Below are 27285 nucleotides of genomic sequence, written 5' to 3'. Positions count from 1 at the left end.
ACCTCTACCCCTCCCTCTATGCCCTATCGGGGATTCCTTCCTTCTGAGAACATTCATTGATTCACTCCCTTTAGAAATATTTGTTGAGCCATCTACTATGTGCCAGGCACTGTGTTAGTTCCTGGAGTCACAGTGGAAAGTAAAAGAGGAGTTCCTGTAAATATGGAGCTTGTTGTCTTGATGGGAGATGGACATGCGTTGAAAAACCATGAACACGGGAAACCACAAAGGATGGATGTGGGGCCATCTGAGCAGGTATTCCAGGATGGTTAGGCCAGGAGGTGGGAAAGGTGTGTCCAAGAAGGATTCCCTGGGTGAGGAAGTGACCACTGAGCTGAGACCTGAAGGGTCAGTCAGAGATAAACAAATACAGGGGGCAGCCAGAGCGAGGGCATCACAGACCTACAGACAAGCCTCAGCTTCCTGGGTCCCCGAGCTGATCAAGCTCCACTGTCTGCCTGCTCCCGCATCTGTCTCCCTCAAGATCCTGCAAGTTCCTTGAAGGCAGAAGCTGTCTTGTTAACTGTTGTGTCTCCAACACCTGGCACTCCCAGTAGGCATTCGATGAATGTCAAATCCATGACGAGTGAATCAACGCATGTGTGGCAGGCACATGATGGGTGTTCAGTGTCACCATGTCTTCCTCGCCCTCTAGGGCGTCTCTGCTCTGTTTCAGTCCTAAACAAAGACGTTCCCCTCATTCCCTGGGTCCTCTTGGTCACCTCCTGTCCACTAGAGCACATTCCTGAAGGACTCTGGGCAGAGGACCCTCCAAGGACAACCCTATTGATGTGCAAGGCATCCATCAGGCAGGTCCTTTGGGGGCCTCTGCTGTGATACATATTCATAAGTTGACAGTAAATCTGGCAAATTTGTGAATTTTTACAACTTCCAAACAGGTGTCTAACGCCAGTTGAGCAAAATCTGCAACCAGCTCCAAATGACAGAAACTGCATTCCACCTTAGGCTGATGACAGAATGTGTATTGCCAGGAAGCAGGGGAACGAGTCATAGTGTTTCCCATAACTTGAGCCCAAACGTCTAAATTAAGGGATGCTTAGCTGTGCTTAACGGGCGCCGTCATCACTAGCACCCTATAAACCCTCCGATACACGGCGATGCGGTTTATTAGCAGCGCCTCCATAGATTCTGTTTGCTCGTGTTCCATTAGAAAAACTTTATCCCACATTAAACTGCAATGCAATCGGATGTGTGCCAGCTCGGAAAGGCCATCTAATTGTGCCAAAGCAGAGACGTGGGGATTGTTTCAGTAATTCCTCCGGGCAGGGCTGACTCTGCATTATCCAGAAGGCTCTTTGTTCTTTTCTTGCTAATTTCCAAACTCCTACAGGCTTCCCACCCTTCAGGACGCACTCCTACCCCCTGTTCCCCACCCTGATCCATTCTGAGAAGGATCTGATCAGCTTCTATTGTAAATTTAATTTCAAGCAGCCAGACGCTGCCTTCTGGCACCCTGGGATGTGGCTGCCTGTGAATAGCACTAGATGAAATGTGAGACGCTTTCAAGGAGATGGCTCTGAACTCCTGATGGAAAAAGGGAGGCGCTGGGAGATGAATGGCATCTGCATATGGCACAAGCTGCGTGCACTGTGCCTACTGGCACCTCTTCATCGGCAACGCCAGGTGAGGCTGTCAGGACACAGCATCGCTGAGGTTGCCCCACTTTGCAGAGGGGGAAACTGAGGCTCAGTGGGTTAACTGGGTTGCCCAAGGTCACTGACATAGAGAGAGGATTAGAATACAGGCACGTCTGAAGTTAAGGTGTAACTCCTCAAATGGACCAAACTCGGGTCCTCGGGCTCAGCACCACTGCGTTGGGAACCAGCTAGGTCTTTGCCATGGGCCACAGTCCTGTACATGTGGGGTGTTCAACAGTACCCTGGGCCTCAGCCTATTAGATGCCATTAGCACCCTTGCACTTGTACAGTTCTGTGGCAACCCAAAGTGTCCACCAACACTGCCAAGTGTCCCTCAACACAGTCAAGGCAGGCAAGACTGCCTTCAGTGGAGAATGGCTGTTCTACCTTATGAATTTCAAATTTATGGGAGGTTTCTGTCTTTGCTTAATCACATTTTCGAGTTTTGTTTTCTACGAACATATGCATGTTCTTTTATTTATGTCTTACTGTAGTTTACACACTTTATTTAATTCTCACCAACCAGCAATGAGGTACATCCTGATACACCCACTTTACAGATGAGGCACCGAGGGTAAGAGCACAAACAACCTGCTGACCCCTCCCGGCTGGGAGATGCTGAATGCATGGGCAAGAGCAGTGAGGCTCCACCACTGAGGCTCCACAGGGCAGAGAACACAGCAGGAAGCTCAGCTCCAGCTCCGGGCTTAGTTCCTATAAGGGGGAGCTCACTGCTCACAAGGCAGCCCAGGAACAAGCTGCAGGAGAATGGTGGGCTTCAAAGGGCGGGAGGTGACTCTTCAACATCCATAAATAAGGTAAGAAGACAAGAGTGTTGGGCGGAAGGGGAGAAAAGAGAGACGCATTAAGAATGCAGTGAGAACAGCAACTGCTAACCATGTGCCTGTTGAGTTTCAGAGAATAAGTACAGAAAGCTCCCAGGTGACACAAGCAGAGAGAAACCTGCTGCAGGCCTCTTGGTGATCCTGTCCCACCATCTGCCTGGGAGGAGATGGCGGGCAGAGGGCTATGGAGGAATCAGTAATGCGCCGATACATCACACGCATACTCCATGCACACACACGCATGTGCATTTTACATAAACATGGTGTACAAACACAATATGCATACACATGATGCATACACAGATGTTACATGCATACCCATGAAGCATGGCACATGTACTCCTTACATGCATGCATGTGATACATAATACACTTTACATGCATATGCATGGCTCCTTGCATGCAAAATGAATGGCTCCCCGAATCCAGGGCTTTCTTCGCGGTCTTTCTATCATGCCCAAAGTTCTCCGATCTCAAAAGTCTGCAGGGAGGACACAGATGGAGAATCAGACAGGCCCCCAGGGCCCCGAGAAAGGACTGAGTACTAGATCCTACACACAGGACAGAAAGAGATGCAAATGACGTTTAAGAACCACTTAAGGATCTGCAGCTGAGGGATCCCTTATAACCACCCCGGCAGATGGGTCACTGTCCCCCCCATTTCACAGATAAGGCTTGGGGAAGACCAAACCTTGCATGAGTTCAAAATTTTAATAAATGCAGGGCCTTAGGGCTTGGAGATGTAGCTCCAAGGTGGGGAGCTTGCCTAGCATGGAGGGGCCCTGGGAGGCAGCCCCAGCACTGCAAAAAATAAAAAAATAAAGTGAATAAGTAAATACCGAGCTTTACTAGGTGCACGTCTAGGTCTGTCCCCATCTACTATACCCTGCCAATCCATAGGAAAGTAAGGTAAGAAGTGGCCCACCTGTTCTGCTAGCCGAGAGAGGAAAAGCCTCAGTGTGACAAATGGTAGACCAGAAGGACACGTTGTCCTGGGGACAGGAGTTCACCACAGGCTGGGTCTGGTCTATCTTCTGTTGCCCAGCTAGAGGGCACAGTCCCCCATGCCTTCCTTTCCTTTGTTCTCTCCTCACAGTCCCCACAGGTCCACTCCTGACTCCAAAGACGACCCTTTCCCTTAACTTCGCACAAATCCACATGTCTTCCTTCTCCATTGCTCTAGCCCAGGCGGCCACCATCTCCTGCCCGGCCTGACTGCTGCCGTTCTTCCCCACCCCCGAGGTGACTTCCACACTGCAGCCAGACCAGGCCCAAACCCTCTGCCTGAAAACTTTTATTAGACGGGTATTGACAAAATATCTACTGATAACATATACTTCACGGTGGAAAACTAAATATTTCCCCCACTACAATCAGTAACAAGACAAAGGTTCTGCTCTGACCGCTTCGATGCAGTTCAAAGGAGGATGCAATCAATGCAGTCATAAAAAAAAAAAAAAGGAAAAAGAAAAAGAAAAGGCATCCACACTAGAAGAGAGGAACAAAAATTGCTACTATTCACAGATACAAACAATATTATTTGAACTAATAATGAATTCAGCATGATCATAGGATGTGAGTGAATATACAAAAATCAACTGCATTTCTATTTATCAGCCCTGACTAGTCCACAAATCAGATTTTTAAAAGTATTCTACTCACAGCGGCATCAAAACAGTAAAAGCTTTTATAAGAGGAATTTCTAGCTCAAGATGGAGAGCCAAGACTCCATGTCAAACTCCCATTCCACCTGACCCCAAGATTCTCAAGAAAGTGACCTGAGATGTACAGACAGCAGCATATCTACGTCCACCTTGGAAACTAAGAAAAAGAGACAAGATACCAATGTGCCACGGAATGCCAAGGCACTTCTCCAAGATGCAAAGCCAGTGAGATTCCATTAAGAAGGTTAGCAAGGCAGGATGTTGACAGAGAAATGCAGCTTAAAATAGGTTCTAAAGAAGTGACTTGAAGCACTTGTAGTATAGAAATCACAGAAAACTTGGTACTTGAAGACAGGGAAAGGGAAGTAACAGCAAGAAAGCTTAAAAATAGAAAGCACTAAATATCATAGAGAAGCACATATATCAGTTGTCACCAAAAAAAAGGTGAGGGGACTAAACTTTCCTGTTAAAGAATAAAGATTTTCTGTGAGAATTTTTTTTTTAAAAAAACTCCAACTCTATTTTTCTATCCCTAGACAATGACAGATGTATGAAAGAGAGAGGAACAGGCAAAGATGGACTCAATAAATCAAAAAGGAAAAGAAAATGGGAAGAGGAACATGGCAATATTCGATTCCAAGCAGAATTGGAGGTTAAAAAAAAAAAAACAAAAAAACTTGAAGGATAAAGATGACTTGTATGTTGGAAAAATATAAAACTCACTGTGAAAATAGGATGTTTACAAATATTAAGGGGCCAAAGATATAGCATCCGAATCTATAAATTAAAACTTAGAAATAACAGAAGAAATTGAAAAATCAAAAAACAGTTAAAATGTGAGACCAATATATTGGTCTTGACAAATACCAATTAGGCCACAAAGAAGAAATTAGAGCAACTGTATGTCATGAATAACATGACTGCAGAATATCTGTCCTTTCCCAATAGTCATAGAACATTTACCCAAAAAATGATCTTATACAAAGGAGGGGGAAGTCAACAAATTCTCCAAAGTAGAAATCATAATGCGATCTTAATGCAATAAAGCTAGGTAATATTTTTTGAGTATAAGCAAATATTACTTGAAAATTTGAGGGGGAAAAAAAACCCCTAGAGTCAAAGAGAGAACAAAACTGCAATTAGAAACTCTTTCTGAAATAACAACTACCCATCAAAATTGATGGGATATGGTCAAAGTTGTACTTAGGGGAAAATGCCTCTTAATGTTTTTATTATCAAACAAGAAATAATGGAACTAATTCAATTCACGAAATCAGCATAAGAGCAACATCGGCCTAAGGTAAGTGGGAGAAAAGAATGGATAAAGATAAAAGTAGAAATCAATATGTGAGATAATAGAGGAGGAATGAAATTGATAGCCCTAGCTCTGGGACTTTAAAAAGGCCAATAAAATAGGCAAAGTCCTGGAAAGACTAATGGAATAAAAGAAAGGAAACACCAGGCCAAGGAGAAGATGGCGGAAGGGAGGCAGCCCAGACACTGGAAAGATGGACAGGTACGGTGCCGGGTTCTTAGTAAGGATGAGTGAGTCCCTAGACAAACATGCAGACAAGAACTGATTCATGAGGAAGAAGAAAACCTAAGTAGACTAATAACTAAGGAAAAAGAAAAATGTCCACAACCATCCAAAGGTCCACACCCCCAGAGAAGCCCCACTCCAACACCCAAGGACAGCATATTCCAATGTTATTCAGAGTATCCTCTGGGCCTTCCCCTGGGCAAACCCTGCACGCCCTTGGCTACTACTGAAATGAACTGAAATGAGCAGACCAGGTGAGGAATCTAGCTAAGCAGGGTGAAGGCAAAGAACCCCAGATCCTCCTTCTCAAACTGGGCTGGCTGGCCAGGGTAGGCTGTTGGGCTGTGCCAGGGCAGAACCACCCTCCTAAAGGCCTTTATACTCCCTGTACCCAGAGCGTGAAAGCATTCCCCAGATGCCCAGACAGAGATGCCATGCATGACACCTCCATGATTCTGCTGTCTTCCCCTGAGAAAGGCCTTCCCCCAGTGCCCTAGAGAACCCCAACATCGCTCCTAGACCCCGCGTGCATGCTTGGTCTCCCTAGTCTGATGGGCAGGGTGTGTGCATGCCTAACTACCCATTAGCACATACACTCCGTGAAGGCAGGGGCTTCGTTTTGCTCACTGCTGTGTTTATAGTGCTCAGACAGTGCCAGGACATAGTAGGTGCTTGTGAAACATTTATGGAACAAATGAGCAAAGAGGACTGTTGTGGTTTGGATGTGAGGTATCCCCCAAAAGCTCATGTGTGAGACAATGCCAGGTTTGGAGGAGAAATGACTGGGTTATAGCCTTAACCTAATCAGTGATTTAATCCCTGATGGGGTTAACTGGAGGGTAATGGGAGGCAGGTGGGATGTGGCTGGAGGAAGTGGTTCATTAGGGGCTATCGGGTATATATTTTGTATCTGGTGAGTGGAGGCTTTCTCTCTCTGCTTTCTGATCATCATGGGGCCGCTTCCCTCCACCACACTGTTCCGCCATGATGTGCTGCCTCACCGTGAGCCCCGGGGACTGGAGCCTGCTGTCTGTGGATTGAGACCTCTGAAACTGTGCGCCCCTAAATGAACCCTTCCTCCTGTACAGTTGTTCTGGTCAGGTCTTTTAGTCACAGTGGCAGAACACCTGGCTAAAACGAGGGCTGCTCTTGTCCCTTTAACGAAGTTTCACTGAACACCTAGCGAGTGCCTCACTCTGCCCATCATCTCCAGGGAAGATGCTGCAGCCCTCCCATCTCACTTGTGCACTGCCCCGAGAGGGCAGGGAGAGGGAGAGAAGAGGGTGGGGTCCACCTGAAGATGTGATGTGACCCCACTCTGGAAACCCAGAGGCCGGGCTCAGAAGCATCTTGAACAAAGCCTGGAGATGAGACCCAGGGCTGGGAAAGCTCATTAACGCACCAGCCACTGGAGGCGATTAGGCTTCCCTTGACTCCAAAGTCATTAACCCCCTGGCTCCTGAGGAGCCGGGAAGCCTGGCTATGGGACAGGGCAAGGCTTGTGGTGGAGCAGGCGGGCCCCCAGCTCAATGGCACTTGCAGAGCTACCACTCTGGGGCCTTTGCCTTCACCCCCAAATGCCTGCCCTTCCTGCAGAGGGTGGAAGCCCTGGCACCCTGTCTCCCTCTTGGTGTGTCAGCTTTCCTCCTTGGGACGCCGTTCAGGGGCACAGGACAGCCACCTCACCTGCTCCACGTCTTTTATCTGCTGGCATGGCATCGAGAGGGTGAGAACTCACCCAAACTCCCAATTTCTAAAAGTGCCTTTACTAGCGCATCACCGTTACCCACCGCAGCAGGTTCATCTCGACAGACGTGCAGGTTCCCAGTACGTCCTCCTCCCCCCTCTTCCGCCTGCCCCTGCTCCCCTTCTTCCACTCTGCTGGTCTTCCTTCTACAGGTTTATGTTTCATAGTTGGTGCTTTATAGATAAGCAGGAAAGTGGAATCGCTGTGGTATGTTCATATACCTACGGAGCATAATTTGCTCGATTTCATTCTGCAGTCCCCCTTTTCCTCTCCCTCCTTCTTCCCCCTCACTTTCCTTCCTCTCCTCTGCCCATCTCCCTACTCTTTTCATGGGGGCCCCTCTAATACTTTTTCACTTATTGTCTAACCTTCCCCTAGGAAAGAAACATTTCTGGCTTATGTCCCTTACCAGGATGTTCTCCAGTGCCACCAGTTACTAGCACATGCCACAGCTCATTCTCCTTTGTGGCTGAGTGAAGCTCCACGGTGTATAGATACCACATTTTCTTTGTCCGTTCCTCTGCCAAGCTCCCAATTCTACACTCAGAGTCAAGGCCACCCAAATGCAAGGCAAATTTCAGCAAAGTGTTCGTGGTTTTGAATGCACCATGCAAGAGATACTCATCACCCACAGCCTGCATTCCCCACATCTGTGGGGTCCAAAGGGGAAAAAAATAAATACTTCTGTCTGTGCAAAGAATAGATACCAACAGATGCCCACACATACGTGCAAAGCCAGTTTCAATAGAAAGATCTGCATTTCTCCATACTCCTTTTATGTTTTCCGTGTGATTTTCCCTACTCATCAGTCTTGCTGATTGGATACTTTGAAGTAGGGGAAGGAAATTAGGAGCCTCAAGAAAGCAGAGGAGTGGAAGGAAAGCCCCATAAAAACAGAAGCCAGTGCTGATGACCATGAGCCTTTCAGCCCTATCCAGTGACCTCCTCCTCCCTGCAGCTTGGCCGAGGACCCAACTGGGTGCCATGGGGAGGGCAGAGAGGGTGGTACCTGGTTCGCAGGTTCTCTGGCTGGGGTGGGCCATCGAATACTGACAGGACATCAAAGTCCTCCTCCAGGGCGAAGGACTGGAACACGAGTTGGATCCTGTGCTGGTCCTCGGCGGTGATGGTCCACGTGCAGTTGGCATAATTGGGGTAGCCATACGGGAACCCTGGGCTCTCCACCGTCCCGTTGGGACCCTGCAGTTGGAACGTGCAGTTCTGGCCTGGGAGAAATAAAGGAAGCAGTCAGTGTGGCCAGAAGAACTTACAGAAGCTTCTAGAAAGAAGGGAGCAATGTGTTCAAGAATCACCGACCCACTTTTCCAGGTGCTTCCTAGGGACCAACCGTGTGCTTGCCCCAGAGGAACGGAAGATGGGAGACCAGAGGGGCCTGTGACCAGGTGGTCGGTTGTGCATTGCTCTAGTCAAGCCTTAGAACAAGTCTGTGGGGTAGGACACGGAGGCTAAAGTGCCCCAGGGCCATTCGAACCTCCTCCCTGTGGCCTGACTCTCAGCTAATGCCCTCCCACCCTGCACAGAAAAGAGAAGCCATCAACGGATTCCCCCTCGTCTCAAAGTTAGCCCTTCTAGCTGTCCTCACTCCTCCTTCAGAGGGACCCCCTCTCCATGGCCATGTCACGCTCCCCACAGGCCAGTTCCTTCCATCCTTCCCTACTGTCCGAGAACCTGCTTCTCTCAAACCTGTTCCATCCTCTCTCCACTGGAAACTTCCCGTTGTGAATCGACCCAAGACTCCCATCCCAGCCCTCCACGCCTCCCCGGCCTTGGCTCCCCCCTCCACAGCCAGAGTTCTAGAAGACACATCCGGTCTCCACGTCCTCACTTCCCCTCCGACCCTGTCCACTGCCTCCAACCCTGTCGGCTCCGCCTTCTGGTCCCGTGGATCCACCCCAACAGACCTAGGGAGGCCACCGGTGGCCCCCTGGTGTTTCACCTCCGGGTTCACTGGCCTCTTGCTGCTGCTAATGCTGTTCCCAGCCCTCCCCAGGCCAGAGCATCTGTGACCTGGGGTGCGCGCCCCACCCTTGGATCTGGCTCAGGAGAGCAGCTGATGGACAGCAGGTGGGCGGGGCCGAGTCTGCATTTCCTCCTGCTTCCTGGGGGTGTGCTGAGCAGAGGCTTGGGGGCCACACTGTGAGCGACCTCCCCCTGGGCTTCCCTCCACTGCCCTCCTCTCTGTCCTTTTCCGGCTCCATGTCAGGGCCTCTCCTCCTCTGTCCCAGGCCTGGAGGACTTCCTGTGTGTGCACCTGATGACACACAAGGGCCCAGTCCAGACCAGGTGCGGGCCACTCCCTTCAAGGCCGAGGTCTCCTTTGGGAGGCTCTTGACACCGCCGGCCACTCTGTGCTCTTCTGACGCTCCCTCTCTCTGGGGATGGACTAGCACCTCCACTCTTGGTGTAGAGAGACCCTTGAAGGTGAACCACTCCCTCTCCTTCATGACCCTCTGGTCAGTGGGTCACCCTGTGTCAATTTCATCTCCCCCACCCCACACCAAGCTCTTTGCTGGCCTCCCATAACTCCCATCTGGTGAGTCCCTTTTACTCTGGCCCTGGACGCCTCATTCTTTACCCTGCAACTGAGAGCATCATTTCAAAATAGAAGTCTCATCAGGCATCCCCCACCCATCTGCCCCAAGCCTTCAGTGACTCCTCATTGCTCTTCAATAAGGACAAAAACACGGAAGGTCTACAAGGGTCTCTTCATGGGCTGGCCCTTAGTGACCTCTTTTAAAAAAAAAAATTATTTTTTAGTTTTAGTGACCTCTTGCCCCACACCTACCGGCTTTCCAGCCAAACACCTGCCCTCCACAGCCCTGCGCACCTGCCCTCCGACGGCACAGCCATGAGCCCTGTGCACCTGCTGTTCCCTCTGCCTAGAACACTCTTCCTTCTCTCCTGCCCTGTCTTTCAGACCTCAGTCTGGTGTTCCTCCTTGATTAGGTCAAGCCCCCACCCCCATTATCTTCTGTCACAACCTCTCCTTGGCCGCACTCAGCACAGGAGCAAGTCTCCAGGCCTCCGTGTGATGGTTTCACGAGCACCGTCTCACCAGGCCGTGAGTCTGTTAGACCAGAGACCACACGAGTGAGTCTTCCATCTGCGACTCCACCCTCCAGCTCAGCAGCAGGCACAGGGTAACCTCCCAATAATTCATTAAAGCTCTCTTGCATTTACTCAGTATCTGCCTAGACGCTCTCCTAATCCTTGACCTACACTGGTCTGCTGATCAGTTACCACAGCCCTGGGATCGGCACTATTCACATCGTCCCCGTTGTACCCATGCAGAACTAGGGCAGAGAGAAATTACGGAAGGGGGCCTGAGCCGCTGTTACTCAGAGGTGGGATTTAAACAAAAGTCGGCCACTTTCTTTACCGTGATACTGATAAATTGTCTCAACACTTTTTTTTTTTTAAAGCCACTTTAGGGATTAACTGACAAAGGGCACTTAATCTCTAAAATGACTTTAATATTAAGAAATCTCTTAATACAAACTATCCCATTAAAGGAGAAAAAAAGTTAAGGGCTTCTGAATAAACTCTAAAGAGGCATTTAATAAAATTAGACATGTAACTGATTAAAATAAGTATTCAGAACTAGGAAAGAGAATATTTCCTTTCCATGATAAAGCATCCATTTTTGAACAATACCCTACATCGTACTTTTGGTGAAACATCTGATTAGGATCAAGAACAAGACAGAGATGCCATCTCCCCCCCCCCCCCCCCCGGGGACTCCATGCCTTATTGGAAGAGCTAACCCATGCGACACAAGAGAAAGAAATGAGTTAGGAAGAAGCAAAAAGATGGCTTGCAAATGATATATTAATATACTTAGAGAGTCCAGGAGAATCAATCATAAAGTGGTTAAAACTCTAATAAGAAATTTCAGTACAGTAGCCAAATGCAAAAACACATAAAAAATCAATAACAACCCTATACGCCAGAGAACAGAGAAAATATCAGACTAAAGTTCTTGCTTATGGTAACTACAAAGTGCATATAATACATAGAAATAAACTTAGTAGGAAATGTAGAAGCAGTACATGAAAATAATTTTGTGCAGAGGATTAAATATTTTTAAATAATGGGAGAGACAATACAATCTTGAGTGGAAGGACTAACTACTGAAAGGTTAATTTATAATATTGACCTCTTGGAAAATTATTGAGAAGTTAATTTATAAGCTTAATACAATTCTGATCAAAAGCCCAATGACCTGTTTTAAATATGGTAAAATGACACCTAAGTTTTTAACTGGAAAAATAGGTTATTATGGACAGTGCATTTTTTTTAAAAAATGGTAGTAAATTTAGTAGTTTCACATTATAAGATACTAAGTGGAGTCACACATGACCACTGAAAATGATGTGGGGGTAGTACCAGAGTGACGGATAGAATCTGAAACAGTAATATAAGAATAGTCTTAACATAATAATACATATAAGGAAATATTTTAAAAATCAAGGAGGCAGGGCACAATGGTACACACCTGTAATCTCAGCTACCGAGGAGGCTGAGGCAGGAGGATCACAATTTCAAGGCCAGCCAGGGCAACTTAGTGAGACCCTGTCTCAAAATAACAGAAGAAAGGACTGGGGTGGTGCTCAGGGGAGGAGTACTTGCTTGGTATTTGTGAGGCTCTGGGTTTTATCCACAGTACCTCAAAAAAATTCATGAGAAAATAAAAAGATATTTGCAGGTACAACTACTGTTCAGAGAAAAAATTGAGTTGTCTCCTCAACTCATGCCATAGACCAAAGTAAGTTCCAGATGGAGTAAAGAGTTAAAAGTTAAATATATATATATACTTAATATATTTAATATATAATATATATATATATATTAATATATATATTAAAAGAAAATTTAGATAATTATCTGACTGTGGTTTTCTGAACAGAAAAGTTGTGGAAGAGACTGCAAGATAGATAGTTTTATCTAAAAACTGTCAAAATGGAAACAAAATCAAAATGCTTACAAAAATGATAGAAAAGTAACATCCTTAATAAAGAGTTATTACTAATAATAATTTTTAAAAGAGCAAGCCCTATATCTAAAAAAAGATTGGGCTCCAAGAGAAGACCTGAGTGGCCAGGGAACCAGAAATATACCCAAATGAGATACTGAAATAAAACTTCCTCCTCCAAAACTTTTAAAGGGGCCCTGGGGACACCTCACAGGCACCGGATCTCTATGCCCCTAAAACCTCCTTGGTATATTGCTGCTTCGTGTCATTCACTCATTCATTCACTCCTTTAGGTTAGACCCTAGGATAAAGCCAGGGGGCCCAGATCACAGAGTGGACACAAGTGAATCCATCCATCCATGGGGACGGACTGTGCTAAGGGTCACCGAGAGTGGCTCTGAGGACCTCACAAGGGCTGCCTCCTATGGGCCACCCTCCTTCATTCGCGGACAGCTGTTGATACCAGCATTCACCACCAACCCCTGCACCCTGGACAGCTGCCTCAGCTCAGCCCTGCCCTGGTCTAGAGATTCTGACTCGGAACCTGGGTATGAATGGTGTCTCTGCGAGAAGTATCTAGAGCAAGAGGTGAAGGGTGCTCAGGACATTTTCCATGGGATGGAAAAGATAAAAAGAGGAGGAAGCAGGAGACAGTTACAATAGGAAGAGGAGATCTGGGGAGAAGTTCCATTAGGAGAAGGTGACTCCAGGTGGTGACCACCACTGAGAGACTAAGATGAGGGTCTTGGATGAGGTCACTTGGTTTGACGTCTGAATGGTCCCTCTGGTGATAAGAACACGGAAAGTGGGAGCTTTGTTCTGGTCTTTGGCGGGTCTTCAGGGCCTAGAATTCAATAATTATCTGCTCAGTGGACACATCCATTTCAACAAAGGCAGGTGGGAGGGGATGAGGTGCATAGAGGCAGGTTTGTAAGATGCAGAGGCAGGATTGGCTGGTGCACCTTGCAAGGCCATTATATTTTAAACAAAAACGTACACATTGCTCATTGTAGAAAATGTGAAAAATACATCCAGACTGTAAAAAAGGAAATGGAATCTCACTTTCCTTCCAGAGGCAACTGCTATTAATATTTTCATCTTTTTTTCTATAATTTTCCATGCATATTTCATATTGTTGAGATAATATTGCACATACAATTTGGGGAGCTCTTTTTACAGTAAATTATTCTTAAATCTTAAATCACAAAAGGCACTTGTAATACACACAGATACAGGGTGAATGCAACACGAGTATAAAGAAAAATTCATCTCCAGCCTCCCTCCCTTACGCCCTACCTAAAGTTACTGAAGTTAGCGGCCAGGCCTGATCCCCTCCCCACTCCGCCCTTGCTCATGCAAACATATGGACACGTTTTGGGAGAATTTTTATTACATTGCTTTAAAAGTGAGATTGCAGTTCAGTGCATTTCTCTGCAGCATGCTTTCTCACTTAACAATACGTTGGGGACACCTTCCAGGTCAGTAGATACAGATCTAACTGATTTTTTTTTATATCAATGTGCAATATTCCCTGGCATGGGTATATCTCAATTTATTCAACCACTCCTCTGCTGCTGGCCATTTGGGTCATTTCTTGGTTTCCTTTTGTAACAATTCAGTAAACATTATAACGTGAGTCTTCTCCCAAGAGTTGAATCTGTTCATAAAACTGCATTTCAAATGGATCCACAGCATCCCAATGTATGTTTATACTAGAATTTACTCAACTATTCTCCTATTGTCAAACATTTAAATTGTTTCTGGATTTTTTTTAATATATATATTCTGTTATAAGACCTGGACCCTCAGCGAGTCTGGGGACAGGATGCTGGCCAGTGCAGTGGAAAATGATTTTCCATGCCCAGAGTCCCAGAATGAATGTTCACTTCGTGTGGTCATTGTGTCCAGCTTTGCTTTCTGGTGGGGTTCTGTCCTTGTGAGGCGGGCTGACGTCTGTGGCAGGCGCTGTCAGGGATGACTACAAAGGGGCATAGAGCCTGACTTGTATGGAAGTCTCCTGAATCCAAATGGATGTTCCCGAGTTGGGAAAGTTTGACCCAGTGCCCGGACTCCAGGCTGAAATGCTGATGGAATGAGTCCATGCAAAATGGCCATGTGTCCTTTTAATGTCCATGAAAAAAGAATTTCTTCCAAGTAAAAGCAACTTGCTCTTCACGTCCATTCACTGACATTCTGCCCCACACAGGGAAGGGCTGCTGCTGACTTGAATGGAGAGGGGCCTCCATTTCTCTCCCAGTATCATGTGACCTGCCCACTCTCACCCATGCCCTTAGCCTCTGGTAATGTAGCTACTAAAGGAGGCCAAGACCAAGGCTATGGCTCAAGAACAACCTCAGAGAACTGGATTCTTGGGGCTGGTTTTCATTCCTTTTTTTTTTTTTTGGACAAATTCCCTAGCACAGGTTTCCAAAAGTGCAGGCTTCTGGGTCAAAGGGCATAAACACTTCTGAGTCTTTGGCTTTCGGTCACCAAAAGCCTTTCTAGAAAGCATGCACCTTTTTACGTTCCCAACAGCCATGTCTAGGAACACCTAGGTCAAGCATTGTGCCAACACTGTGGGTTATCTTATTGAGAAGTTTTTGCCTGGAAAAAAGAAAAAAAAAAAAAAAAAGGCATGATGTTTTAGTTAGCATTTTTTTTATGGCTCAGATTCTACATCTTTCAAGTTAAAAAATTTAATTTCTCTCTTTGGGAACTAACTGATGAAACCTTTGGGTCATTTATCATCGTGGCATTGATTTTTCTTATTGAACTACATATCCGTATATCATCTAATAGAAGTAAATCCTCTATGCATCCGTGGCATTACATGGCTGCTGAATTAATATTTGTTGAATAAATACATGCTACATGTATGTTTTTTAGTTGTATTAGCTATTTATTTTTATTATATTTGATATAGAGAGGTCTCTACCTTTTATGTACTCAGATCCTATAGAAGGTCTTGACAGTTTTCTTGTCAATTCATGCCAACTCTGTATAGAATCGGGGTTCTGGTCTTCTGTGGTGTTTGTTGTCAATATTGATTTCTGCCTGGTGTGTGCTTTCTGTGTTGTTTGGAGGCCTCCCGTGGATTAAACGTCCAGCGCTCACAGCTCAGAGGCAGCCTCTTTCCCTCTTTCTTGGTGATACTGTCCCTTCATTTACACTGAGAAAGTCTTTTCTCGAAGATTGGTTGGATTCTCATCTCACCAAACAGAAAAGTCAAAGTCTTTGCTGTGGCCCCCAGAGACCCAAGTTTACAGGTGTCCCTTGTCCCCTGTCCTTTGTCCCTGTGATCTGGCTGCTCTGCCTCCTAGCTGTTCCCTGAGCTATACACTCTCCTAGGGACCCTCACTCTTGCTGGTCCTTCAGCCCAGAAAACTCCTCCCACAGGAGCTGCGTGACCTGCTCCCTCAGGTGTCCATCACACGCTCAGAGATCACCCTGAGTAAACCCCAAGCCATTCTCCTCTCAGACAGGTGCTCCGGGTCCCTGCTTGTTTCCTCCACAGCACCAGCACCTCTGGTGTGTATTTTCTTGTTATTTTCTGCACTGTCACCTCCACTAGAATGCACCCCTCCATGACACTAGGAGCACGGTGGTTCCGTCCTCTGCTCTACCTCCAGCCCCCAGGGCTGCACCTGGCACTTAGTAGATGCTCACTGAAGAGTGATGGGCTGAGTGGACGCATACCCATCAACGGCCCACCCAGCTCTCTGTGTGGCAGCCAGCTCACTCCAAGCAGTTCGAGACTCATTACCTCTTCCAGAAGCCTTCTCAGAACTTTCCAGCATCCTCCCACTCCCTCCCCATCATTCACAATGCACACCACTGCCCTCGCCAGTGGTCACACCATGCTGCTGTGAACATCTTCATCAGTAGATTCCTCAATTTTTAGTCACATATTTTTCTTCAGCACCTAGCTCAGCACCTGTCCTCAACAGACACTTGGTACGTAGTTTTTGAACTAATGGTGTATAATTTCCAAACAACACCTGCCAACTTCATTTGTCCCTATTTTTATGGCTTGCTTGGGAGGTGACTTCGTGAAAAGCTTAGAAGTATAGGTTTTGGAAGCAAAAGCCTCAGGTTCAAATTTCAGGTTTGTCACTTAATTCCATGTGGGCCATTTCTTGAAACTCTTTAAACCCTAGTTTCAACATCTTTAAAATTAAACTTGTTTCTAGAACGGCTGCATGGATGAACGTGATACTGCCTGCTAAATTACTAACTACCCAGAACAGTACCTGGTATGCACTGTCAGCGATCAATAAGTACTAGCTAATCTTTTAGTAAAGATTTGTAATTTTATTGATGTAGGTCCCAGTCACATCTTGTTAAGGTTATTCCAGTATATTTTATGTACATTTTTGTTACTCTAGTAAATGACATTTTTTCCTAACTGGTTATTACTGATATACAGGAATTTTTATTGATTTTTATATATGCATCTCACATCCAACCAGGTTTTTGAACTCTTATTCATTCTCAAGATTTCTCAGTTGATTCCCGTGGGCATTTTAGGTACACAATCATGTTGTCTACAAATAATGATAATTTCAAGGAGATAACTCTTTTGAGAAGTTTGGCAGAAAAATTCAATTGGGTTCTGCAAATATTTATTAACTGATAAGGTCAATTTGGGATAGATTCAGTTGGAGATGCCAGTGGGACATCCTATAAAGATGGCCAGAAGGTAATTAGGCTGTAGACCGGTGTTTGGGGGTGCAATCTGGGCTGGAGATATGGCTCTGTCACGGCCATGCCACTAATGAAGCTGCCCTCCAAGGAGCACAGAGGAGAGCTGCTGGTGCGGGGCAAGTCGTCACTGCCCTGCAGGTGACTCAGCTGCCACATGGAACACCACTGGACACGTCAAGACCACAGTTGGCCTCTGGGCCACCTGCATGTGTGCTTCCTGGCAGGACCACCTTGTCTGCAGATGGGAGAGGCAGGGGTCAAGCAGTATCACTGGCCCTCAACAATGACCCCACAGAAGAGGACCAAGTACCTGGCCGTCAGGGGTGCTGGCATCCAGCCTCATCTGAGCCCCTCTCCCGCTGCAGCTTGTGTACTGTGGTCATCCCAAATAGCTCATCAGCTGCAAACACCCCAGGTCCTTTCAGGCCTTCACCGTGTTTGGCCCTTTGCCCAGAATGCTCCTCCCTGCTGCCTCTACCTAGCGAATCTTGCTCACTCTTTCAGATTCAGTTCACACAGCACCTCCTCAGAGGGCCTCCCTCATTTCCCAGGCAGATCTGTCTCTATCTCTGTCTCTCTGTTTCTGTCTCTGGCTCTCTCTCTCTCTCTCTCTCTCTCTCTCTCTCCACCCCCATGACCCCACAGGGGTGACCATCCACCCAACTCCAGACCTATTCTCTCTCATCTGTGTCTTTCAAAAAAACAAAGACAGTTTGCCACTCTTGCTTAAAACCCTTCAATGGCTCCTGTGGATAAAGCCCCAAATCCTAAATATGGGGCTGTGAGCTGGCCCTTCCCTGTGAGCTGCCTTCCCTTAGGGAACTCTCCAGCCGGAGTAGGCTCCCTAGGGTCCCTAAAGCTCAGTACTGACGCCCACTCTGAGTCTTGCTGCTCCCTCTGATGAAGCATCCTTTATCTCCTGCTCTCATCCATTCTACTCATCCTCTAGGTCACAGAGGGTCACAGCTTAAATTTCACTGGCCCCAGGAGATCTTTCTGGCTACTACCCTAAGCTGTATTCCTCTCCTTCATCACATACCGCACTCTGTGTTCTACACTGGCTCATGGACCACATGTCACCACATTGTTTAGTGTCTGAGATGTGGATTCCATACAGGTAGAGCCCACATTCTGTCCCACACAGATCCCCCATACAGGAAATTAGTATTTCACATTGGCTTGGCCTCCAGGAGGAATATAGGCTTACCTTTCTCATACCAGAAGTGGGGATTTGTCACCCTGGACTGTCTCCAGTTCACCATCTCCTTGTGATTCTCTAATGTGATCATCCAGATAACTGCTCTATGCAATTGCTTCCAGGTGACCTCCTCCCATAAGACAGCTAGATAGTGCCTATTTGACTTATCCACCAACTTGTCCCATATCCCTTGTGTGCTATGTAGATGTGCCATGGTGACCCTCCTTAGTCACAATGTGACCTCCTGGAACGTATGCCTCTTGTTCTAAACCCTCCAATTCCAACACTTGGATAAATCTCTGGACCCCCATAAATGCCTCAACCCTTTGTCCTACTTCCCACTAGTTGAGCATGTCCCAGACGGCTCCCCACTTCCAAACAGCCCTGCAGGTGTGTGGCCCTCTTCTTTGTGAGACCTGAAGCAATTAAAACTGCTGCTGCTATTTCAAGTGTTCTGTTGAGTTGTCTCCAATGTACCTCCCCTGACTGCCACACCCAAACCTAGCTCTCCTGGTCACAACTCTGCCATGTGGCTATCTTAGGAGGAATAAACTAGACACCTTTCAGATAGCAGACACAAAGGCATGTGCCAGGATAAACAACCTCACGGGTTGGACACGCAGGTATTCTTCCGTCTGCCAGGATAAAGAGGTACCCTGTGACAGGGACACAGACCCCATCCTTGACTACCAGAGAAGGGCTAAGTTCACAGCCACCCTCCCTTGGAGACCTCAAGGCCAAAATAAGAGGAAAATATGATGAGCCCAGAACATGGTCTGAAGTCCAGTGGCCACCCTGGGAGAGCTGTCAAGGGCAGCACCTTGCACATAACTCTGCAAGGTCACACAGCCCACTGAATGGCAGACCTGGGGCTCCCCCACGATCCGGCACCTCTCTGTAATCCTAGTGCCCCGTCCATGGCCTGGTATGCATTGTGGATATGCAGTAGGTGTGGAATGAGACAGGGGTTTCTAATAAAACTGTGCACTGACTTTTTACCCTGTAGGCTTTAATGAGCAGAGAGAGTTCTATTAACGGCTAAGAGGCTAGCCAGCTTTCCCAGCCTGACACAACTGACAGTTAAGGAGAGGTGGTTCTTGGCTGTAGGGTGCCGTCCTGCACACAGAGGATGCATAGGAGTCTCCCTAGCCTCTATCTACCGGATGCCAATAGCAACTCATAGACGTGATAACTAAAAAAAAAATAAAATAAAATAAAAATAAAAATCTCTCCAGACATTGTCAAATGTCCTCTGGGTGGAGGGGAGTCACCTCCAGATAAAAACCACTAACCATTTTGGAATTCCTAATGAAAGCTGGAAATTCTCTCTCCAGAATAATGCACCTAGGAACCTAACTTCTCACAGTTTCCGCACATTTCAGGCTGAAGTTGCTCTACGTTTTTTTGTGCCATGGCCCCCTTTGACAGCCCTATGACCTCTTTTTCAAACGATGTCTTTAAATGTGCACAACAAAGTGCACAGCATTTCAAAGGAAACCAATTATACTGAAATATGGCTTTCAAAATATTTTGAAATTTTATCATAAAGTAATCTAGGTACTCCTTTATCAATGCATTATAACCAAGATGCAGCAGCAGGCCTGATAAATACTATAGCTCAAAGCATAAATGCTACAATAGAGATGGCGGTAACAATCGTAATGTTCTATGGTAATACCCCATGATCTTATCAGTGACAGATTCCCAGGTACTGCTAATACTACTGTGCTTTGCTGCCTATATTCACGATTGATAGAAATGCTAACTTCAAGAAAACATGTAATTTTCCCCATCCAAGTTAAGGACTCCCTGGATTCCAACAAGAACCCCGGAGATCCAAGCCCAGTTTTACAAATTTTATTCAGCAGTTGGGGTTAGGTCTAAACTCTGCACATATGTTGGGCAGGGGCGAGAGAGGTCCATGCCCTCAGGGAGTTCATTGTAAAGTGTGGGGGACTCACGATCCTGGCCCATCTTACTAAGTGTGTCTCCTCTTGGTGAGGGGCTCAGGAAGACCACATTGTTAGACCTCAAGGGAATGAAAGGGAGCACATACAAACTACCTAGGAAAACTGGCGCTTCTCTGTAGGTCTAAGAAAGAGACTAACATTTATCCAGTGACTTCACCAACATCTCTCCCTAATACTCCCCTTTGAAATAGCTGTTACAACAACGCCCTTATCACTTTATGGGTGAAGACACCAAAGCACCTTGATGTCTAAAAACAGCATCAAGGTTAAACAGGTAGCCGTGGAAGAGCAGGGATTCAGACCCAGATCTGTGTGAAGGCAAAGCTCAGGATCTCCATTCCCACAGCCTCTCCCTCTGCCAGGCTGCAAAGGCTTCACATGCCATCTGGGGACACACTCCCAAAGCTACAGTCCTGGTTCCACTCCGCACCTAGTGCCCAGGGTCAGAGCCTGGGATTTACTGAAAAGAGCTTAGCACAGTCACTGTGCCTCAGGGACATGGAAACAAACAAGGTTTCCTTCATTCTCTCAAGCTGGGGGTACAGGCAACAAAGGCACAGAACAATGCATGGCGGGGAGGGGGGTGCAGCAAGCCTCTCCTGCACCATATCTAATTGCTCTGTGGGAATAATCCCATACTGCTCTGGTTCCTAATTCTACCTCCAGGCTCCCTGATTCTCCTGGGCATGCTGCACACAGAAGCCACCACTGTGGACCAAATATGATTTTCCTTGCCTGGCAATACAGATGAAGCTCATTTTTCATCATCTCGAGCCAACACCAGCTAGGGGTTGTTCACCGTGTTGATGGGGAATCCTGGACCTGCACAGGCATCTCTGCTCTGCTGATGACAGAGACTCTCATCTCATTGAGTTGTGCCACATCCTTGGATCGGCCCCAAGAGAAGGGGCCAGGATATCTGGGGACAATTGTCTTTGCCAGGCTGGTTCTGCTCCTGTAGGGGATTTTTAGAATGAAAACAGGAACTAATCATTGAGTTTTCTCCACCTGAGAAGATAACTAAGCTGTGGCTTTGTTCCAGGGGACAGTGGCTGATCAGAGCCACTGAAAATTTAGGGCTTGAATGACAAGGCTTAGTAAATGCTTGATTCATTCATTTACCCACTTAAAAAACATTACTGTGCACCCACTCTGTCCACACACCATGCCCTCATGAAGCTGACATTCTAATAAAAATAGAAAATTAAACACGTTTTCTGTGCCAAGTGCCACTGTCATAGGCACTTCACATGTACCAATTCATTCCATCCTCAAGGTTTTATTAGATAGGCATTATTATTCTTTTCATTTTACAGATAAGAAAACTGGGGTCCAAGAAAACTACATATTCTGTCCACTGGAAACAACCAAGCAACCATCTGCCAAATTCTGTCTTCTTAACACACTACTCTCATGAATGGATAAATGGGTGGATGGATGGAGAAGGGGAAGAGTAGAGAGCTGCTTGTTTTGGCCAGTGTAGTAAACCATACCTCTTTCTAGAGTACTCTCATAGGGGTAAAAACAACTTTGTTTCAGGTACCCCCTTCCTCAAGTGTCAATCATCTCAGCTCAAACTCCTAGGTTTCTGCCCAATTGCCAACCACTTGGGGGATAAATCCACTATGATGAGAGAGAGAGAGCGCTGTGTCTGACTCTTTAATTTCCCACCTGGTGCAAAACATCCTGGGAGAGGTTTAACAGGCATTCCCGGTGACCTGGGGCCAGGAGAAACAATCACCCTGAATGAAGGCATTAATGGTTCAGCACCATGGACAGCGGTCTTGCTCCTGGAAGCCACCAACAATTCACTTGCATCAGTTGCATCAGTTGACACAGCAACACCACGCGGAGAAGCCTGCGCATTCCAGGGGGAGTAATAATAACAACTTTGGGAACAAAAGTGAATTGTCAAAAAAAAAAAAAAAAAAAAGCATTAAACCAAGTCTGCGTCTCTGTCTCTGTCACCAATCCGAGGACCTCATGATGACAAGAACCACCCCCAATGCACTAATGACTCTCCAGCAGAGGGCTTGGCATTTCCAGAATGTTCAGCTAATATTTGTTGAATAAATAAATCAAAACTGTGGTTGTCATCTGTGCCTTTATTTATTTATTTTGGCTTTTCATTTGTTATTCTATCCATTAAAAACACATGCCGCTGTTTTGTCTGATACAGACAGACAAAACAGACAGTAGAATCGTTCTCATCTCTGAGGCAAATGAACAACTTCAAGCCCTCTGCCCTCATGTGACCTGCATTTGGAAATCAATTAAACAAACAAACCAGCACCGCAATAACAAGAAACCCTAACACATGCAGAGGGAAAGGATAGGAAAACCAGGGCTCTTGATTCTGCTTTGGTACTTACTGGCTAGAGGTATGGCCAAGTCCCCCAGAGCTCCTCCATCTATAAAATGGCACCTTTCCATAAACACTCTGAGACAACTGACCCAAGTGAATAGTCCGTCCATGGCCACCTGGAGCGAGACCGCTGTCCATGGTGCTGAACCATCGATGCCTTCATTCAGGGTGGTTGTTTCTCCTGACCCCAGGTCACTGGGGATGCCTGTCCAACCTTTCCCAGGATATTTTGCACCAAGTGAGAAATTAAAGAGACTTGCACACGCGTGCACACACACCCCCCCCACACACACATACACACTGATGGAGTGCAGGTGAGAACAGAGAGCACTGGATTTCAGGATTCCACTCAAGGCCCTGGGACACTGTCCTTGGTCCCTGGGCCACATGGAACCAGGGGTAACACTGCAGATGGTTTGCCAAAGGAGGTCTGGGTGGTCCCTCAGAGGTTTTTCTGTGCTATTCCTGACACTTCTCAGCAGAAGACTATGACAGGGACGGGGGCAGGCGGGAGGTTTACCTCTCTGGAAATTAGAGATGAGGAGACTCAAATCAGACAACATGAGGACCAGAGTCAAGACGGGTACGGCATGTGGTCACCAGCTTCTGGGTGCAGCTTCTCCTCCCTCCATGGTGGCCTAACCCCCTCATTTCCCAGCAGCTTCAGACTAAACACCTGGAAATACAAAAGGTCTACTCATGGAGACATTCATAGCAGCTACGGGGCAAGCCCAGGCCAGACTTTTCTTTCCATGAAGCCATTCGAAGGTCCTCTGAAATTCCACGTGTTTCCCAGTCTTCAGCTGTGGGGAGCCACTCTGAATGACCCACGCCTCCACCCTGAAGCAAGAGGCTCGACTGATCACTACATTTCTACATTTTGTGGTGACTTGGGCATTATCCCGGCCCAGGAAGTAGAAGGCGTGTCTTCAGGAGCTACACTCACCTGTTCCTTTGTAATACTACCCCTTTGCCCTGTTTGGGATAGAATGTTCCATGGAAATGCCCTTTGTGTGTCCCCTTCTCTTGCTCTGCCCTTGGATGTGGCCTTCCTAGATGTCAGTCAACCTGCTGACAGCAGACATCATGAAGCTAGACTCAACCCACTGAAACAAGACCCCTTGCCTCATTTGAATGGCTTCTCCTCAATAAAAGGGTTCAGCACATTCCCCCTCTCTCTCTCTCTCTCTCTCTCCTCTCTCCTCTCTCCTCTCTCTCTCTCTCCCCTAAGGTCAGAGGAGCCATTACAGAACCCAAAGAAAAAGGTATCTCTGTCTCTTATGTGCTTATTTCATGCAGCCCAGTTCATCCGGAGTGACCCTGAGTGTTTTAGTCATGAGGAACGTGACATTCAGCAGATGTATTGCTCTTTTTACGTGCAAAGGAAAGGGCTTTGTGTTTCCATGCCCCCAACTGCACATTTGAGTTTTATATGAGCTGTTGGTGATCTGGAAATTGCTCCTATCAAAAGGGAAACTCAAGCTAATTAGCAGTGTGGTCAGACCCAGCCTGGTTCAGCTCAGACCAGCCTAGATGCCAGCAAAGATTCTGCACACAGTGGACATTCTCTGGGCTTCCACACATGCGAGGCACCACAGCACAGACACAGGCTCTGCTTTCCCATGCCTCCCTCCCTTGCTCACTCCTCTCCAGCCACATTCACCTCCTTCCTGCTCCTCTAGAACATGGGCCACATCTCTCCCCAAGGACTTTGTACCTGTTTTCCTTTCTTCTCACAAAGATCTTTCCTCCTGATAAGGCAAACTCTCTTCCATCGGGTCTGCTCAGCATAGCCTCCTGTACCAGGTCCATCCATCCAACGATCCCCTTGTAAAGCGTTAATCCGTCCTTATTCCTATCTCTGGCACCTCCAATCCTCCTTAACTGCTCTGTCTTATTTCTTTGATAGCATGTCCTGCCCTACAGTACACTATGTAATTTACTTATATAGTGTGTTTATTGTTTGATTCCTCCTGCTAGAATATTCACTTCATAAGAACAAGGTGTTTGTTTCATTCACTGATGCATCCCAAGCACCTAGAACAGTGCCTGGCACAGAGTAGGCACCAGGTAATCCTTTGTTAAATGAGTGAACACACCACAATCTGGTGCACTTATAAGAGCACAACACATGTGAACCCAGCTTTCTGAATACCCAGGAAGCCAAAGCAGTTGATTTGGCTCCACCTGAAAGCAGTTTTAAATGGATAAATCAGCCTCAGTGGAACTAGAACTGGAAAGGGGAACCTGTGGGACAACTGCCCATCTCCCCACCAGATTGAGTTCCTTGAGGTCACAGAGCATGGCCTGCCTCTTGCACCACCATATCCTCAAGGGCTCAACACAGGTTGCACAGGTCAGTAAGCAGGAGTTTGAAGGAATTCCAGGCAGCATTTATCAAACACCTTGAGCCCCACACAACACTGAGCTCCTTACGTGCATTATTTCTTTCAAAACTTGTAATATCCCAGAGAAGTAGGTATTTTTCTTGGCCCTTTTTAACAAATGAGGTTGAGGGTAAATGACTCACCCAAGATCACACACAGAATAACAGTTGGCAAAGCCAAGGTTCAAACACAGATTAGTCTAACTGCTGAGACTGAAATCTTAACATATACACCCTACCACCTCTGTGGGGTGACAAGGGGGAGGGAAAGGGGGGAGGGCAGGGCTGACCACACACTCAGGAGCTGGCCAGAGCTAAGGAGCTTCTCCTCTGGGCCAGACATGATGGCCCCCATCTTAGCCGCATCCCTCTGTCCCTTCCCTCCAGAAAATAGAGATGATGTACTTGGCCTGGAAGTGAAGTGACTTTATTTCAGTAAATTCCTTTAAACTGTCTCTCAGTGTGTCTCTGTTTCTCTCTCTCTCTCTCTCTCTCTCTCACACACACACACACACACACACACACACATACACACAACTAAAATGAACTGAGGGGAAAATATATCTGAGTGGGTGGATAGATAATCTAAAAATTGTGTCAGGAGTAGTGGAAAAATGTATTTCCTCTTAAAATCTCTATTAGAGGAAACCCTAACAGCTCCATTTTGCCCCCTCCTCATAGACATGCACAATTAGGCTGGGTGTGTGGGAGCATCTGGTTCAGACCTGATGTTGGTGACCCAGACTTGTGCCTAAAAGACATCCCTTTCCATGGCCATCTCCTCTGGCACCCAGTTTTGCCCTCAATGGCCTTTGGGCATCCTGCATGTCCCCAAATTCATCAACTGCAACCCCTGTCTATACAATGCTGTCCCAGAGCTTCATGCTCTAACACAGAGGTCCGTCCACAGGCGTCCTGGCCATAAGGTAACTCCAAGGGGCTCCCAGCAGACTACTCTGCAGAGGATGGAGGTGTTCCAAGGCTAGACACCATCTTTTGTGGGAATATCACGTTAATGTCACTGTTACAGACATGAGGTGACCCTCAAAACCTCTTGTGTTCATGCAGGAATAGTCAGAGGTGATATGATGAGATTATGAGAGCTAGAACCTCATTGGTCCATCCTGGTTTGAATGGGTAGGAACTGTGAGCAGGTGGGGCACAGCTGAAGGAGGTGGATCACTGGGGGCACGCACTAGAAGGGTGCATCTTCCTATGGCTCCTTCCCTCTTCCTCTCTCTGCTTCCTGGCTGCCACAAACGGAGTAGCACTCCTCTACCACATCCTGCCGCCATTAGGTTCTACCTCAGCTTGCACCCAGAGTAATGGACACCGCCAACCATGGACTTAAACCTCTGGAACTGAGAGTCAGAATAAACTTTTCCTCCACCATGCTGCTTTTTCAGGTATTTTGGTCACAGTGATGAAAATCTGACTGACACAGCCACTATGAGAGACTGGGGCAGAAATTCTCAGGGCTATCTACTGAGTGGCCTTGGGAAAAATCAAAAGTATTTACTGGTTGAGTGGATGAACGGGCCTTCCAACAGGAGAATCTATAAAAGGAAAGTCGAGCTGGGGCCTCTAAAATCTAGATGATCCCGACATTGGAGATTTCTGGCAAGAAACTTGTTGGATTGAGGAGCACACAAGACTATGGGAAGAAAGAATTCAAGCCAAGTCAGTGGCTGCTTCCTAGGGCCTGTTATAAGGCTGTCTAACGCTGCCGTGGCAATGCTTATGACTGAGAGGCAGCTGGTAAGTGGGTGTATAATGGAGAAGGGCAGGGAATTTATACACAAGAGAAAAAGAGGGACATGGGGGAGTTGTGGGACCCAGTTTTCTCCCCAATGCTCCAAGATAAGTTCTGCTCCTGGCTGAGCCACCCCATAGCTCAGACAGCTCAACTTACACTGGGAAATGTGTTATGGCCCTGATTTCCCTCATTCTCTCCTAACGACACTATCACAGAGAATTGGAAACTGCTTTCACTAAAAGCAGTGACTCTTTCCTTAAGCCTGCAGATGTCCAATGGCTCACTAAAAGAATAAAGCTTGGCATCTCTGCCTTCATTTTGTATCTGTCTCCTTTATTACTTTAAACTTTGGGTCAGATTCCTGTTAACTCTGCACATAGGCATGTTAATCACTTAAGGAGTGTAACACAGGTTTATTAGCCCTAAAATTACCTAACATATCTTGTCCCGCTTCAAGAC

General features: G+C 46.8%; 1 protein-coding gene across 1 annotated transcript in view; it reads right to left on the bottom strand.

Moving 5' to 3' along the window:
* Csmd2 (CUB and Sushi multiple domains 2) overlaps nucleotides 1-27285 on the bottom strand; it is a 535133-nt gene that overhangs the window by 466948 nt on the left and 40900 nt on the right. Inside the window, exon 2 of the mRNA XM_076862996.2 lies at nucleotides 8464-8680. Within this exon, the coding sequence (XP_076719111.2) occupies nucleotides 8464-8680 (217 nt within the window). The remainder of the gene's footprint in view (nucleotides 1-8463; nucleotides 8681-27285) is intronic.

This window comes from Callospermophilus lateralis, chromosome 7, assembly GCF_048772815.1.
Source record: "Callospermophilus lateralis isolate mCalLat2 chromosome 7, mCalLat2.hap1, whole genome shotgun sequence".
Lineage (NCBI taxonomy): Eukaryota > Metazoa > Chordata > Mammalia > Rodentia > Sciuridae > Callospermophilus > Callospermophilus lateralis.
This window is presented reverse-complemented; position numbering and strand designations above follow the sequence as displayed.